Source organism: Larus michahellis, chromosome 16, assembly GCF_964199755.1.
Source record: "Larus michahellis chromosome 16, bLarMic1.1, whole genome shotgun sequence".
Classification (NCBI taxonomy): Eukaryota; Metazoa; Chordata; class Aves; order Charadriiformes; family Laridae; genus Larus; species Larus michahellis.
In genome coordinates this window covers 9,656,934-9,669,970 of record NC_133911.1, presented here as the reverse complement: position 1 = coordinate 9,669,970, position 13,037 = coordinate 9,656,934, and the positions used below count along the sequence as shown (strand labels likewise).

The window sequence follows — 13,037 nt, the reverse complement described above, 5'->3', positions numbered from 1 at the left end:
TCATCAAACATGCCAGCAAAGTCACAAATATTTTCATTTAATTTCTTGTGCAATAAAATGATAAGAAAAAAGCCATTTGAATTGAAGTGCTGCTGGTATCTTTCAAGTTTCCCAGCTCCCCACTGTTTAAAAATCAGAGGTCTAATCGCTATTAAGGCACAGAGGTACTGAACTGCAAAAGATTCTGTGCATGTATGGAACAGGATAAACTGCCTCGGTCTTACCTTTCCAGGGGCACAAACACAGAGCTACCTCCAGCTGATAAGCAGCGAGGAAGTAGATGTGCCAGGCTTTTTTGCCATCTGAATCATGAATAATTTTTAACAGTGTACTGATAAAAGCTGCTGCTACTCTGATGTACGGTGTTTGGGTTTTGTTGTTAAGAGGCAGGTGAAATATGAGGTTCTTCAAAAAAAAAAAAAAATCTTCATTGTCATTCCATGGCAGATGTGGGTCTGTCTTGGTTAATTGGGTTAATGTGATGATTTGGCATGTTACTTATATGCAGAAGTAAAACTGTAAAGAATACATTCAAATATCCTGTTATGGATATTCAGCAAATTATACATCCACCGTTGCTATGGCAAGCATCAAAAAGCAAAACAATTCAGTTTTAATAGCTATAATGACAATGTTGGAACCCCATTTCTTTTGAATTGTTTGCACAGAGTTACTCCATGATTTAAAAGCAAGGAATGCCAAGTGTTTTTACAAAAATACTCTTAAAAGTGTGAAGAGATGCTTAAAAAAAAAAAAACCACCTCACTGATAGAAATGAAATGGTTTTGCCCTTTCCTCTCTCCACTTACAGAATCAAAAGCAGTTTCTTCTAGGCACAAACCCAAGACTTAGCCAAGTCAATGTGTAGGTACAAATCCACTGTTACTTCACAACACTTTACTGCTTTTGTGAAGTATAACTGCCAATTCCCAAGTTCATCAAAACCAGATAAATATCCCAAAACACATGCATTTCTTCAGAAAGGTTCTCAGAGAAACATGCTCTGTTTAGGGCTGTGCCATCCAAATAACTTGCCCAAAATAATGTGTGGAAGTTGAAGAATATACATTACTAGGAACCAGAGATACTGGTTACACTCAGAATGGATGAAACTGCATACTACCCCAGCAGGAGGCTGAACTCTGTCATCCTCCATAGGCTGGGGTTTGGATACATTCTTCTCCCCGTTCCTTCTGCAGTTCTGAGCCCACTTATTTCCCTTAGAAATACAAACACTACATTCAAATAATCTCTAGTAAAACTCTGTTGGCTCTAGGGAATTCACACCAGACTAAACTGAAGCATAACTCCAGAGCCTAAACCATTTTAACAGACCCTGGAGGAAAGATGTTTGTGCTGTGCAAAGCCTCGTGAAGTTTTTGTAGATATTTAAGCCAGTAGCCTCAACACTAAATGCAGTATTTACTTGTTTAACCAAGAACAAGGGCAAAAATGCTTTGTTACTCCACACTGGCACCGACCACAGAAGGGAAACACGTGGCAGCCTGGGGGGGTTGAAAAGCTGGAGCCCAATTTGTTCTGGTTAAATGTCAAACAGCTTCAGAACTGACTTACGTGGGTGCCAACCTCCTGCATTTTGCTGTGTCAGCAATGCCAGGGAAGAATGCCTGCCATGCCGTGTGCTGCGGCATGCTGCCTCTGCCACAAGCCCCGTTGTTCCTCCCTTTGCGGTCCTTAGTCCTTTACTTCTCCGTGAGAACTGGGCAGGTTCTGTCTTCACTTTGGTTCATGCTCCAAAGCACCTTGGTGGCACTAAGAAAATAACAATTATTTTGCTCTAATATACACCCACAAGCCAGTTAGAGGAGAAAAAAATTGAAATATGAGGTAAATTAAAGCTTCCAACTAAGGGGATTTACCACTAAGTCACCATAAAACTCAGATAATTTATTTTTTCAATTCTGCAGCAACTTTGTCCAATTTGTTTGAATTAGCTATTAGAAATTATGTCTCAAAAATTAAAGAAAATGTCTATTGACCATTACATCAAATTCTAATTTTAGCCAGAAAAAAAAAATAATCAGGCTGTGATTTACTCTGGTAGTCAACTTACATTAACAGTCTTTTCCCCCCATTTATGTAATTCTGGAAAAATCAAATAATATATACAACGCTCATAAATGCTGGGCTAGATTTAGTAAAGACAATTTCCTACAGTATATTCAGGACATTTCTCTTTGCTTTCTGTTACAAGAAGACAATCAAGTTAGTTTAAGGAGGTAATATGACTGTCATCCATGGTAGCCTCAGTTATAGCTTCAGTGCAGTCTTCAATAAGGTACATGGAAGGATGTTGGTTTTTTTTAAGCTGTCATCATCCTGTAACAAGCTGTATAGCCTGGCTGCTGCTCTCTGGGAATGTTTTTCCCCCACATCCCAACCCCTCTCCCCTGCTGGTATGCAAAGCTGCACTTATTCCTTAAGAAGCAAGGAGAAAGTGTAAATCCTACACAGAATCAGTAATGCAAAGCAATCGTGCACAGTGCTGCTCCCCCGCTGGCTCTGTTCTGGGCAGCAGATGAGCAGTTCCCAGCTCGGGACCGGCCAGGAAACGCTGCTTGACAAAGGCGGCAGTGCCAGCTCACCGAATCCCAGCCCACAGCGTTCGCAGAAACCCACAGAGTAACCCATATTACACGAGGAAAAGGCCATTTTCCATAATTCTTATTTTCCCCTCAACATGTACAAGATAGCATAATCTTCAGGTCAGTTTGGTATCTCTAGCGATAGTTGAAGCAAATAATAATGGGAAAGTATGCTTAAGTCTAAGATCCCTAAAGGTATGCTCTGAATTTCTGTTCCTACTTTTAAACAAAAATCTTAACTGTTCTGAAATTGGGCTGCTGTCTATATTAACTGAATAAATACAGATTTAGGAGCCAAACTTTAGTCACCAAGGTATGAAAATGTCAGCCTCAGGCACTGAAAACAGAAGAATGAGTAATGGAAGACAACGACGGAAGAACAAAAGGAGAAAGAAGGAAGAGAAATTGATGACGGTAACAGAGGCAGGAGGTGTTCAAAGCCACATAGATTCAAGAACTGGAAGCCAGAGGCAAAGCCCAATTTAACTGAGTCAGCCTGCTCCCAGGGACCTTCTGATGACAGCACCACCCAGGCCCTGCCCTCTGCCCAAAAACCCGGACTGGAGCTACCAAACCAAGTCTTTATTCATACGCTCCTGTGATTTATTCTGTGGATGCGTAACACGGAAGCATCACTAACAAACAACAGAGCACTCATGCTTTCAATTAAAAAGCATTATTGTTGAAATCATTATGCCAAATTTTTAAAGAACTCCACCGTGACTGCGTTCTGCCATGCTATAAATTCACAATGAGAAGGAACTTCCCTGACTTTTTTTCATCATTATTTATGAATAGATAAACCAAATGGAAATATAATTACAGTATCACAAATTAGAATCAATCATGACTTGCTTACAGTGGTACTATGGCAGTGCAGCTACCCAAATTATCTCTTGGGTGCCTGACCGATGCCTTATTACGCAAAACCTTCCTTCTCGGTCATCAAGGATGCGCAGTAGTTCTTATAAACAAAAATGATTGGTTTAATATTTCTCATTAGTTTTAGCTATACAGCAGAGTTTTCTTTCTAGATTTGCCTAAACCTTGCCTAACTATTAAAACAATTCTCTCCCATATGACCCACGAGAGTTGCACGGAATGAGAAATATATACAAACAATATATGCCGAAAATGTGCAGAAATAGCTAGAGTCTACTAGATGATTTCATTTGCAAGTTCTTGACTTTCCCCTGAACTTCCTCCCCTGCAAGACTGGCAGAGTAATACTTTTTTTCCTGAAGTGGAGTAAATCAGTTCCTACACTCTCAGTAGCAGAGTGAAAATTAAGATGTAAAGGAGTAAAGAATGCAGAAGAACCCTATTATTCAACAATACCATTTGCTGCTGATCTGCAGTTGCTAAGACAGGCACGTCAATTATTTATAGAACCCAGAGTGTTAAATATGAAGTATTTCAGCCTGGGACAGTAGAAAGGTAAAAGCAGGAATGTGATCCTGTCAGAACTGTAGAACTGTAGGCAAGGACAGAATATCCCTACACAGATTACCCTTTTTATTGAACTATAAATTGAAAAAGGCCCTTATGAAGTGTCACTTTTGGTGATAAGTGATACACATTCTCTTTTTTTGACAGCATCAGTCTATATTTAACGTTTATCTAAAGTGCTATTTCTGCCAGGGAAACAATTCACAATATCTTTGAAAAACACAAGTTAGCATAACCTCATCTGAATATTCACATGAAGTCCACGACCTTCTCTTCATCCGTGCTTACGTCTAGGAACAGCCTGTCATGCTCATTTTAAAATTTGCTCCAAATGACTGCAACCTCGCCATTCTCAGGGTGCTGAAAAGGCCCCACCATGCGACACTGAGCAACACTATAGCACCGCCCAAGGATTAGACATGTACTACCAACTCACCAGAGTAACCACAAAATGCTGCTGAAAATAACTTCCACTGACTCCTTAGAGGGGGAGATATATTCAAAATTAGCAAGCATGCCTAAAGAAAAGAATTCTGCATAAAATTACTTCTCTTTACCTGTAAGAGAACTATTAATATTGGAATTAGCTTTTATACTTGCAATGGTATTTTTCAACTTCCATCTACGATTAAACAGCAAAACCTGCGACCTAGTGTTGCACAATGTCAATTTTTATAACACCTCTTCCTGCTTAAAAAAATTAAGTAGCTTTGTAATAATATTAAAACTATAAGTTAATTCTTCTGTAGGACTACCAATTGATCAAAATCAACTAGAAGTATAAAAAGTAAACATGTCCTAGTTGCAGAAATTAGTATGGGATCAATGGAAGTGGCCAGTCACCTGGAGAACGAGCCTGAAGGGCACATTTCAGAAAGGGATCTGCAAGGTCTGCCTACGAATTTAAATGCTGATCGGGAGTATAATCTAACAGACTGCACTTACTTCTGGCGTATTCGGCATTAAGCCCTTACAGTTAAGGTTAAAGTCTGAGGGATGGAATTATGCCCCTACCTCAAGCACCCATCACAATCCAAATAATTATGTTTTGCATGAACGACACAGAGGTGTAAGTGCCAGCAATGGAACTGGCTCACTACAACGGCCAGTGTTGTGTGGCACAATCGTGTCAGCACAGAGACTTCCAGTTACGCAGGCTAACCACAAAGTTTCGGGTATGAAATCAGAAAGAATGTAAAGGCTTGCTTTTAACAAATTGCTTATCATTGTCTATAATAATCCCGGCATTTTGGAAACAAAATATTTCCCACCTCATTTGGCCATTTGCTTGCTCCAAAAACATTGCTCCCTTTCTTGCACCATTTAAGATGCAAGAAGCAGAAGGTCCCTGAGTATGAATCGTCACTGCTGGGAAGCTCCTTGCATGTGGAATCCCGCAGAGCTCCGTTCCGCTCCCTTCCTCACATGGGATACACTCTATTATGGGAGGTGCCAAAATGTTAAGGTTCTTCATGCCGGCAATACACAAACATATGCTTTACACCTCTCACATTGAGATTTAAACCTCTCACATCTGAAAACTTTAAATCCAGTATCATTAGTCACCTGAGTGGATACCCAAGAAAAATAAGCACTGACTCTACAGAAGCCCTTATTTACTAAACTATTATAAACAACTCGTTAACCACACTAATCCCATAAAGCGAGCGGTGCTTAGTGGCAGGTATCCACCATCTACTATGGGAAAAGCTACATTGTCTGTCTCTAAAAATAGCTTGTTTATTTTATGCTAGTCAGTTGCCAGCTTTTATTCAAAAAGGGCGAATTTTTACTTAAGAAGAGCATGGTTGGGAGCAGACAAATCATGTGGCAGTTACTGATATACTCATCATTAGCTTCCACACAATCAAAATTCCAACTTATGTTCTCAGTAGTGATACCGGACGTTTATCTGCACGGAAGGTGCTTGTATGGCTCATAGCAAGCTTGTCGAAAGCAAGTATCTGGACTAGAACACCCAAACTTGCAGTGCAATGTTGTCCATGGCTCATCTGAGGAACTAATCTATACTAGTAAAAAATGTCCACAATTTCTGGGGAGGAAAAAAAAAAAAAAACCACAAAGCAAAACAGACCCCACAAGCAAAAGAAAACCTTGGAGCCCTACCTGCTAGTAACAACAACTGTAGTACCAGCCACCAGTACCTGATACGGGCTTACTCAGATTGATGGATCCATGAAATATTCTATGCCAAATGAAATACTTCAAAGATGGAGGATTTCTAACTGCGTCTCCTCCGACTGCCTTGCCTCTGACATCAAGGGTGAGATCTTCAAATACAATGACTACAAAATTTTGTCTGACAAACCACTTACAGATAAGGAATAAAACTGAACTTTAAGATCAAAGTATACAAGGCGGTGATTCACCTTCCTTTCTTGTATGCTTCAAGACAGGCTAAACACGAACATAATATTAGGTGTTTTGAAAAGCTGCACCTGCGTTTGAGTAAGAGAATTTGCAGCAAGTGGTAAGGTGAGGCTACACAATCCTGAACAACTGGATACGACTCTCTCTTAGATAAGCATCCTCCGTTACTAGTGCGAGAGCTTTGTCTATCAGACCATGTCACCTGAATGACTAACAGCACTAACTCCCACTGCTGCCACCTCTCACCGACTCCAGCAAGCTAAAGCATTAGCAGGACAGCAAGCAAAACAGAATACCCATTTCCCAGTGCTGCCCTGCAACTGAAAACCTGAATGCTGACAAGACTGAGGGGAAAAAAACAAAAAACCACAAGGTAGTCTAGTAGGCAACTGTCTATCCTCAGGTCATACAAAATACCATGTGCTGGAAGAAAGAAGAAACAGCGAGGAGCTGGCAGCATCCAAAGCACAATGCCTGCAGAAGTGATTATGCTGATGCCAAACCTGGTCCTATCTGAGCTTTCCAGCCACTGCTGAGTTGACAGCACGTGCCATGATGCCAGAGCTGGCAGAGGTGATCTTGAGCACAGCTAGGGGCCACTAGCCACCTTAAAGTAATAGCACCACGCATCTTCCTTGAGCTAACCTTTAATGTCATGAATAGTAAAATAACGTGTATGTAGTGCTCTCTGTCAAAACTGCAGTAAAATACCGAAAACCAACTTCCCATTGTCCGTTTCGCCCAGCCTGCCATGATGCCAGAGGCACAGGGTGCCGCGGGCCGCCACCGAGCCGTGCTGGCTGGGCTCCAGGGCCCCCAACAGCAAGCGGGAAGAACAGAGCATGGCTACAAGTCCTGGCACTGGGGAACCAGCACAACCGTAAGGACACAGCTCCTTGCCAATGCTAACTCTACTCCAATTTTAGCAGACTTAAAGCTTTCCAGATTGACGGTGAAGAATTTCAAAACTCAAAGAGCATAACAGATTTCCAGCCGAGTTTATAGAAATAACTGAATACAGCGACAGCCTTAACATACACATATGCAGAAAAAGAATGAACAAAACTATCAGATCTCCCAAAATATGGATTGACAACAGAAATTTGCTAATTACTGTTTTAAGTATGCCTGAATTCTTAACTCTGGGGTTATTAAATTCAAAGTTATATCATCATATATTTTAACGATATGATAGCTTATGCAAGTTATGACCACTTCAAAAAAAACCAATCTGTATTTCATATATTTATATGGTATTTCAAACATGGTCACATTTTCCAAATGACATTGGACAAATTACTACTTTTGCACCAAAAGAGTTGAATCTGGTGTTGTTCCTCCCCTGTGGCACCATGTGGCCTAAACATAACAAGGATTTTAGAACATCCTGTAGCGCCCAGAGCAGCTCCTTATCATGGCAACAATGGGAACGTATTCTACTAAATAGAGGCAAAATTAAACGGTAGAATTGAGCCCAAATAATATTCTCACTGACATAGCAGGAGAAGTCATTGACTTCTACTGGAGGCAAGTTGGAGGCCAATTTTGGAGAGAGAACAGCTGGTAGAGAACACACGTTCCCAGCTTCCAGCCACCAACACTGCACAAAATCCAGAGGGCTCTCCATGGAAAATGGTATGTCTAAGTAATTCCTATAGGTTTCTCATCTTCAAAGTGTTTACACTTTGGTTGGCTTTCTGGCAAGCTCTACGTGTTCTGAAAACAGCTTCTGACAGATGAAAGTGATGCCTTAATACAGAGCTCTGTCCCCAAGACAGGCTCTTCAGGCACTTGGCTGAAAGGATCCAAAGACACCGAGAGTGCTGGTTTAAGCCATACTCTTGCAGGAACTGCACTTTAGTAAGAAACAACGATGTGCCAAAGGCCAACAGAAAGCCAGCATCTCCCTTCCCAGACACCCAGCGTGCATTCAGAATTGCTGGATCTTTCAGAAGATTTCCTAGCAATATGAATCAGACTGAAGAAATAATTTCTGACACTGTCAAAACTGCACTAATGATCCTCAGGAAAGGCTGTGGTGTTCGCACATTGAAAAGCCTTAACCCTGCCCTGCACAATGCTCTGTGTGACAGACCATGGCTTGATTAGAAACAGTTTCAGCACACAAAAATTAGAACTGGCACCAACATCTAAACTATAGCAAATCCCTCCCTCATTGTTGTTTTGAAGATGACACTTCCAGCAGAATAGAGCTGTTATTTATATATATCCACATTCACACCTTATTCTGCTTCTTGTACGGTCAAGATCATCTGCTTGCCACAGAAATGCCCTTCTGTCCCATACACCTCCTGCCAGAAAGAGCCGAGAGGCAGGGGGCGACACGCAGATAATTACTACAAACCTTGAACATTTTCAAGGAGGATGTTTGCTTTTGACTTTTGGGGGATTAAAGTCAGTCTTCCATAAACAAGCATGAAAATAGCCCAAGGAGAATTACGTTACTAATGAAGATTTTCTTGCTTCTTGTCAGTTGCTTCAGCCACTTCTGCTGCCACTGGATGAGTACAACGAGGGCTTTTCTACTGCACGGCTCTCTGCAGGTGTGATTAAATCTGCCTCTTGCTTCCCAAAGTCCCCAAGTGGACTATCATGACTCAGTTACAGAGATAATTTCTCAGAATGAAAGAGCCAATAAGAAGCGATTCCTTTGGGCATCTCAACAGCATTAACACAAAATGCAGTAAAAAGCATCAGAGTAGCAGAAAGCAATTTAGTCCTCATGGAGGCAACTTGTTTGCAACGCATTTCAAACATTTTAACTGTGTGTATCTGCCTGGGTTTAAGTCAGAAGACGGTGCAGGCAATGGCTGCGCTGAACCATCACCTCAGGAGAACGGCACTGTCTGCAATTTAACTGGTTGAGTTCATCTCTTATTTCTCTTTTTGCTCTCACCACAAAACACGGCAGCAGACAACCTGCTATGATTGCTAGACTAACGTGGCAGTGAGCTGCAGGTCAGGAGGAGAAGGCTGCTAGACCTGCAAGCATGTGCATGCTAGGACACATTCAAAAGTACAAGCCTCACAGGGGGTTTAGGAACAGAACAGTGCAGCTTTGGGGAAGACCTAAGCATAGAAAGAGCAGGTCAGGAGTGAGAGGCGTCACTGGGACTTCATGCAAAATGGAGGAGGAGGGAATTCAGAAAACTCAGCTATGGTTTGAGGGGGAGTGCCATTCGCCTCACGAGGGAAGGTACCACACGAAGTCCCACAGGCTCCAAAATGGACTCAATTAGCTGTTCCTTTTACCTTTTTGTTCTACCCAGCATTTCTTCAAGAGCACTGTCATCTCTGGCTTTGGCATCCTACTCATCATCTAGGAATTCATGTTGCTGTTTCCTCCCTGAAAGGAAAAAGTCCCATCGTCAGTCATTTGCCACACAGAGGAAAGGACAAATTTGACAGAGTATTTTTACCACTGCTCAAGTTCAAAGACCATTGCTCCTTGAGCAGACAGTACTGCAAGTTGCGTTCTCTGCTACAGTGTCATCCATCCGAAATCAATCAGCCTGTGTTGACTCTAGAAACTTACCCTGAATTTACCTGTAAGCAGCTGAAAAGCTGTCAGTATCTCAGACCTGCCTGGAAATAAACAGCAGGGCAATGACTCACCCAGAGTAAAAAAATTCCCAGCAACAAGAGAGGCTTGCACCGAGCAAATACCTTTATTTTATTTCAGAACATTCTGAAAGTGTTAACCTATATGAAAAAGAAGCAATACAACACTGAGAAAGCACACTTAACGTTAGGGAAGCCTTCATTTCATGTCACATGAGCCAAATTAAAAATAAAACTAAACACAAGTGTACAAAGCGGAGACAAAAAAAATCAATTTTCTCAAAGAGATAACACGAGGGACTCCCACAGGGGCTGGCAAATTCTGGAAGAGAGAAAGAGATTATATTTTATGGGAAGAGATTCAATAACCATTCTTTTCCCATAAAGCTAGTGATGGAGGATTGTCACTACTCCATAGACACACTGTGCACATTTCAGGACAACAGTAACAGAAAATCAATAGCATCTTTTATACGCGATAACACATTATCTCCATGGACTCCTAATACTAACAAATGGGACCAAAGAAGACCTTTACTAAAATTTAGTAGTCAGCATTAATCTGGCTGATAAGAGAGGGGTAGTATGCTAGTCTACATCCTTGGATTTTTTAATTTTTTTTTTTGTTTAAAGAAATAACTCTGCTCAGAGCTTCACCCTCCACTGAAGCCAAAGAGCCCCCAGATGACACTACATTAAAAGTCTAACAATGTTGAACCCTGGTGCTGTCGCTGGAAAGCCCCATCGGCATACATTTCCTCTCCGGCTGATGGCTGTAATCATTAGGAGGCAGGAGCTTTATCAGGTGGTAATTTGACAGCTTTGACAAGCTCGGCTGAATTTATGGCACTTTCTAGTTTTTCCCTCCATTGAGCTGAGATGGAACTAAAGTTAATATTAGCAAAAACACTTTGTGCAGGGGCAATTTTCCAGCGATGACTACATGATTCCAGTTACTAAGAAAATCTGCTAAACAAGGCCTCCTCACAGTCACTTACCACCCTCCCCAGACTTGGGAAGATGGTTCCCCATCCAGCCCGCTAGCTTTGATGAAAGATTCAGTAGATAGAAGGAATCTCTGGCTCTAAAGCAGCAGAAGTGAATCAATTCTGGAACAGCTCTGCACCTTGTAGAGGAGTCACTAGCACCCCAGAGAAACACAAGCACGGATGTTTCCCTTGGCTTAAGAAAGAACTTTTAGCTCCAAACCCAATTTTCCAGACAGGGACATTGACAGTTCGCTGCCCCTTTTTCACCATGCAGCACTGCTCACTGGTGCCTAAGCTCGGAAACGCTGGCACTTCAGATGCACCCTTCCAACATGACCAGAGAGGCCGCCAAAGTCCTCCTGAGGGACCCTCCTGAAAACCTTTTCAAGCACATTCCGCTACCCACTGCTTGCGCAGAACAAGCGTCTAACCCGCATTTATGAACTCAACACCTTACGCTAAGAACGGTGACGTTCAGGATCATTACGCTCAACTCCCTTTCCGGGTGTGGGCTCAATGTCTTTTAAACAGAGCACATAGTTTCTTTTCTTTCTATAAAAAATCTAGGATATTAAAGCTTAGGAAAAAAAAAAAAACCAAAACAAAAAACAAACAACTAACACTGAGAGTTTCTTGTATTTCCATGGATCAAATGGTCCACTCTAAGAAGGAACCCAACCAATTAGGTCTGAGGAGAAGTACAAGTAGGCTGTGACCTCTGGAAAACACCGGAGCTGCATGAGGACACTAGTAAGGCTTCTCACAGTTCAAAAAAGGAGGACGCTACACACACTGGAGCAGAGAGCATCACCTGTCTGACAGCACACAGGATGACTAAACCCAGGATCTAATTTCTGATCTGCTTTCTTGTGCAGTGTCAGGAATCTGCAAGTGGCGATGCGGGCAAGAGGAACACTGCACTCTGAACCAAAAATTGGCAAGTCAGTAAAGCACGAACACGTACTTTCCTTTTTTTCTTTTTTTTCCCCCAAAATTGCTTTTTGCCATAGGTGTTACATTTCCTCTGTTATAAATTAGGGTTTTAAAGAGCTTCTCTACATGCTTAGAAAGCACAGTTCATATTTAGCTCCCTAAAGCCATATTTCTCTCTTCCTATATGACCGTGCCAAGATGTGACATCTGTGGACTGTTCCCAAAAAATTCCCCTGAATCATCTGTGATGCATGCAGAACAGTGGCCAGAGCCGGCAACGAGCAGCTGTGTCTTTTAGGAAAGTGTTAGATCAATCCGGTACAGGAAAGGATTCCCAGTAACTCTGCCACTAATGTCCCCGAGGACCACGCAACTCCCAAACCACGTTAGAAAAAGAACACAATTACGACAGGACCAAAATCCATGAGAAATAGCGTTGCCACAGTAACTGACATCCTCAGAACTCAAGTCTTCTTTGCATTTTTGCACAGGCTCAATGACTCCTAAACCACGTGGAAAAACACGAGTCTAGCAGGTGGGTTCATTCAGGAAAAGCATGCTGCCAGGCGATTCCCTGTACAACACACCCGTTTCTGCTTCTCAGAAAGCAAGTCTTTGTGGACCTCTTGTTCCAAGCATTGCATCTCACTACGAGCGCAGAGGAACTTCTGTAACACGATCAATACTTCCTTGTTAACTACCTTTGGATCAGAAAAAACTTATTAAATATTAAAACATTCCTGTTTACAAAAAAAAGTTATGTGAAGATAAAATCCAAAACAGATTAGCTTAGCTTTGGAATGGGAAAACATAGTTTTGGCTTCATGCTAGACTGTACTTGTGCCAATGAGCGGTCTTTCAAAAGCTCCTCTTTGAGGACAGCAGTCCTCTAAAATCACTCCAGCACCCCCTACACAAACATCAGGTCCAGTCACTGGGGAAAATCTAACCATGAGCAGGAAAGGCCTTACTTTAATCCTGGCCACTTTATCACAGCAGTAACACCGACACTCAGTCTGTCCGCCAGCATGCTTTACAACAAGGCACAGGTTAAGCACAGACCAGAAAGCCTGTCTGCTCCCCACAC

General features: G+C 41.9%; 1 protein-coding gene across 4 annotated transcripts in view; it reads right to left on the bottom strand.

The window, feature by feature from the left end:
* CAMTA1 (calmodulin binding transcription activator 1) overlaps positions 1-13,037 on the bottom strand; it is a 296,378-nt gene that overhangs the window by 282,464 nt on the left and 877 nt on the right. For all 4 annotated transcript variants that reach the window (XM_074560717.1, XM_074560719.1, XM_074560718.1 and 1 more), the window contains exon 2: positions 9,720-9,813. In XM_074560717.1, the coding sequence (XP_074416818.1) occupies positions 9,720-9,786 (67 nt within the window). In that variant the 5' untranslated portion in view covers positions 9,787-9,813. The remainder of the gene's footprint in view (positions 1-9,719; positions 9,814-13,037) is intronic.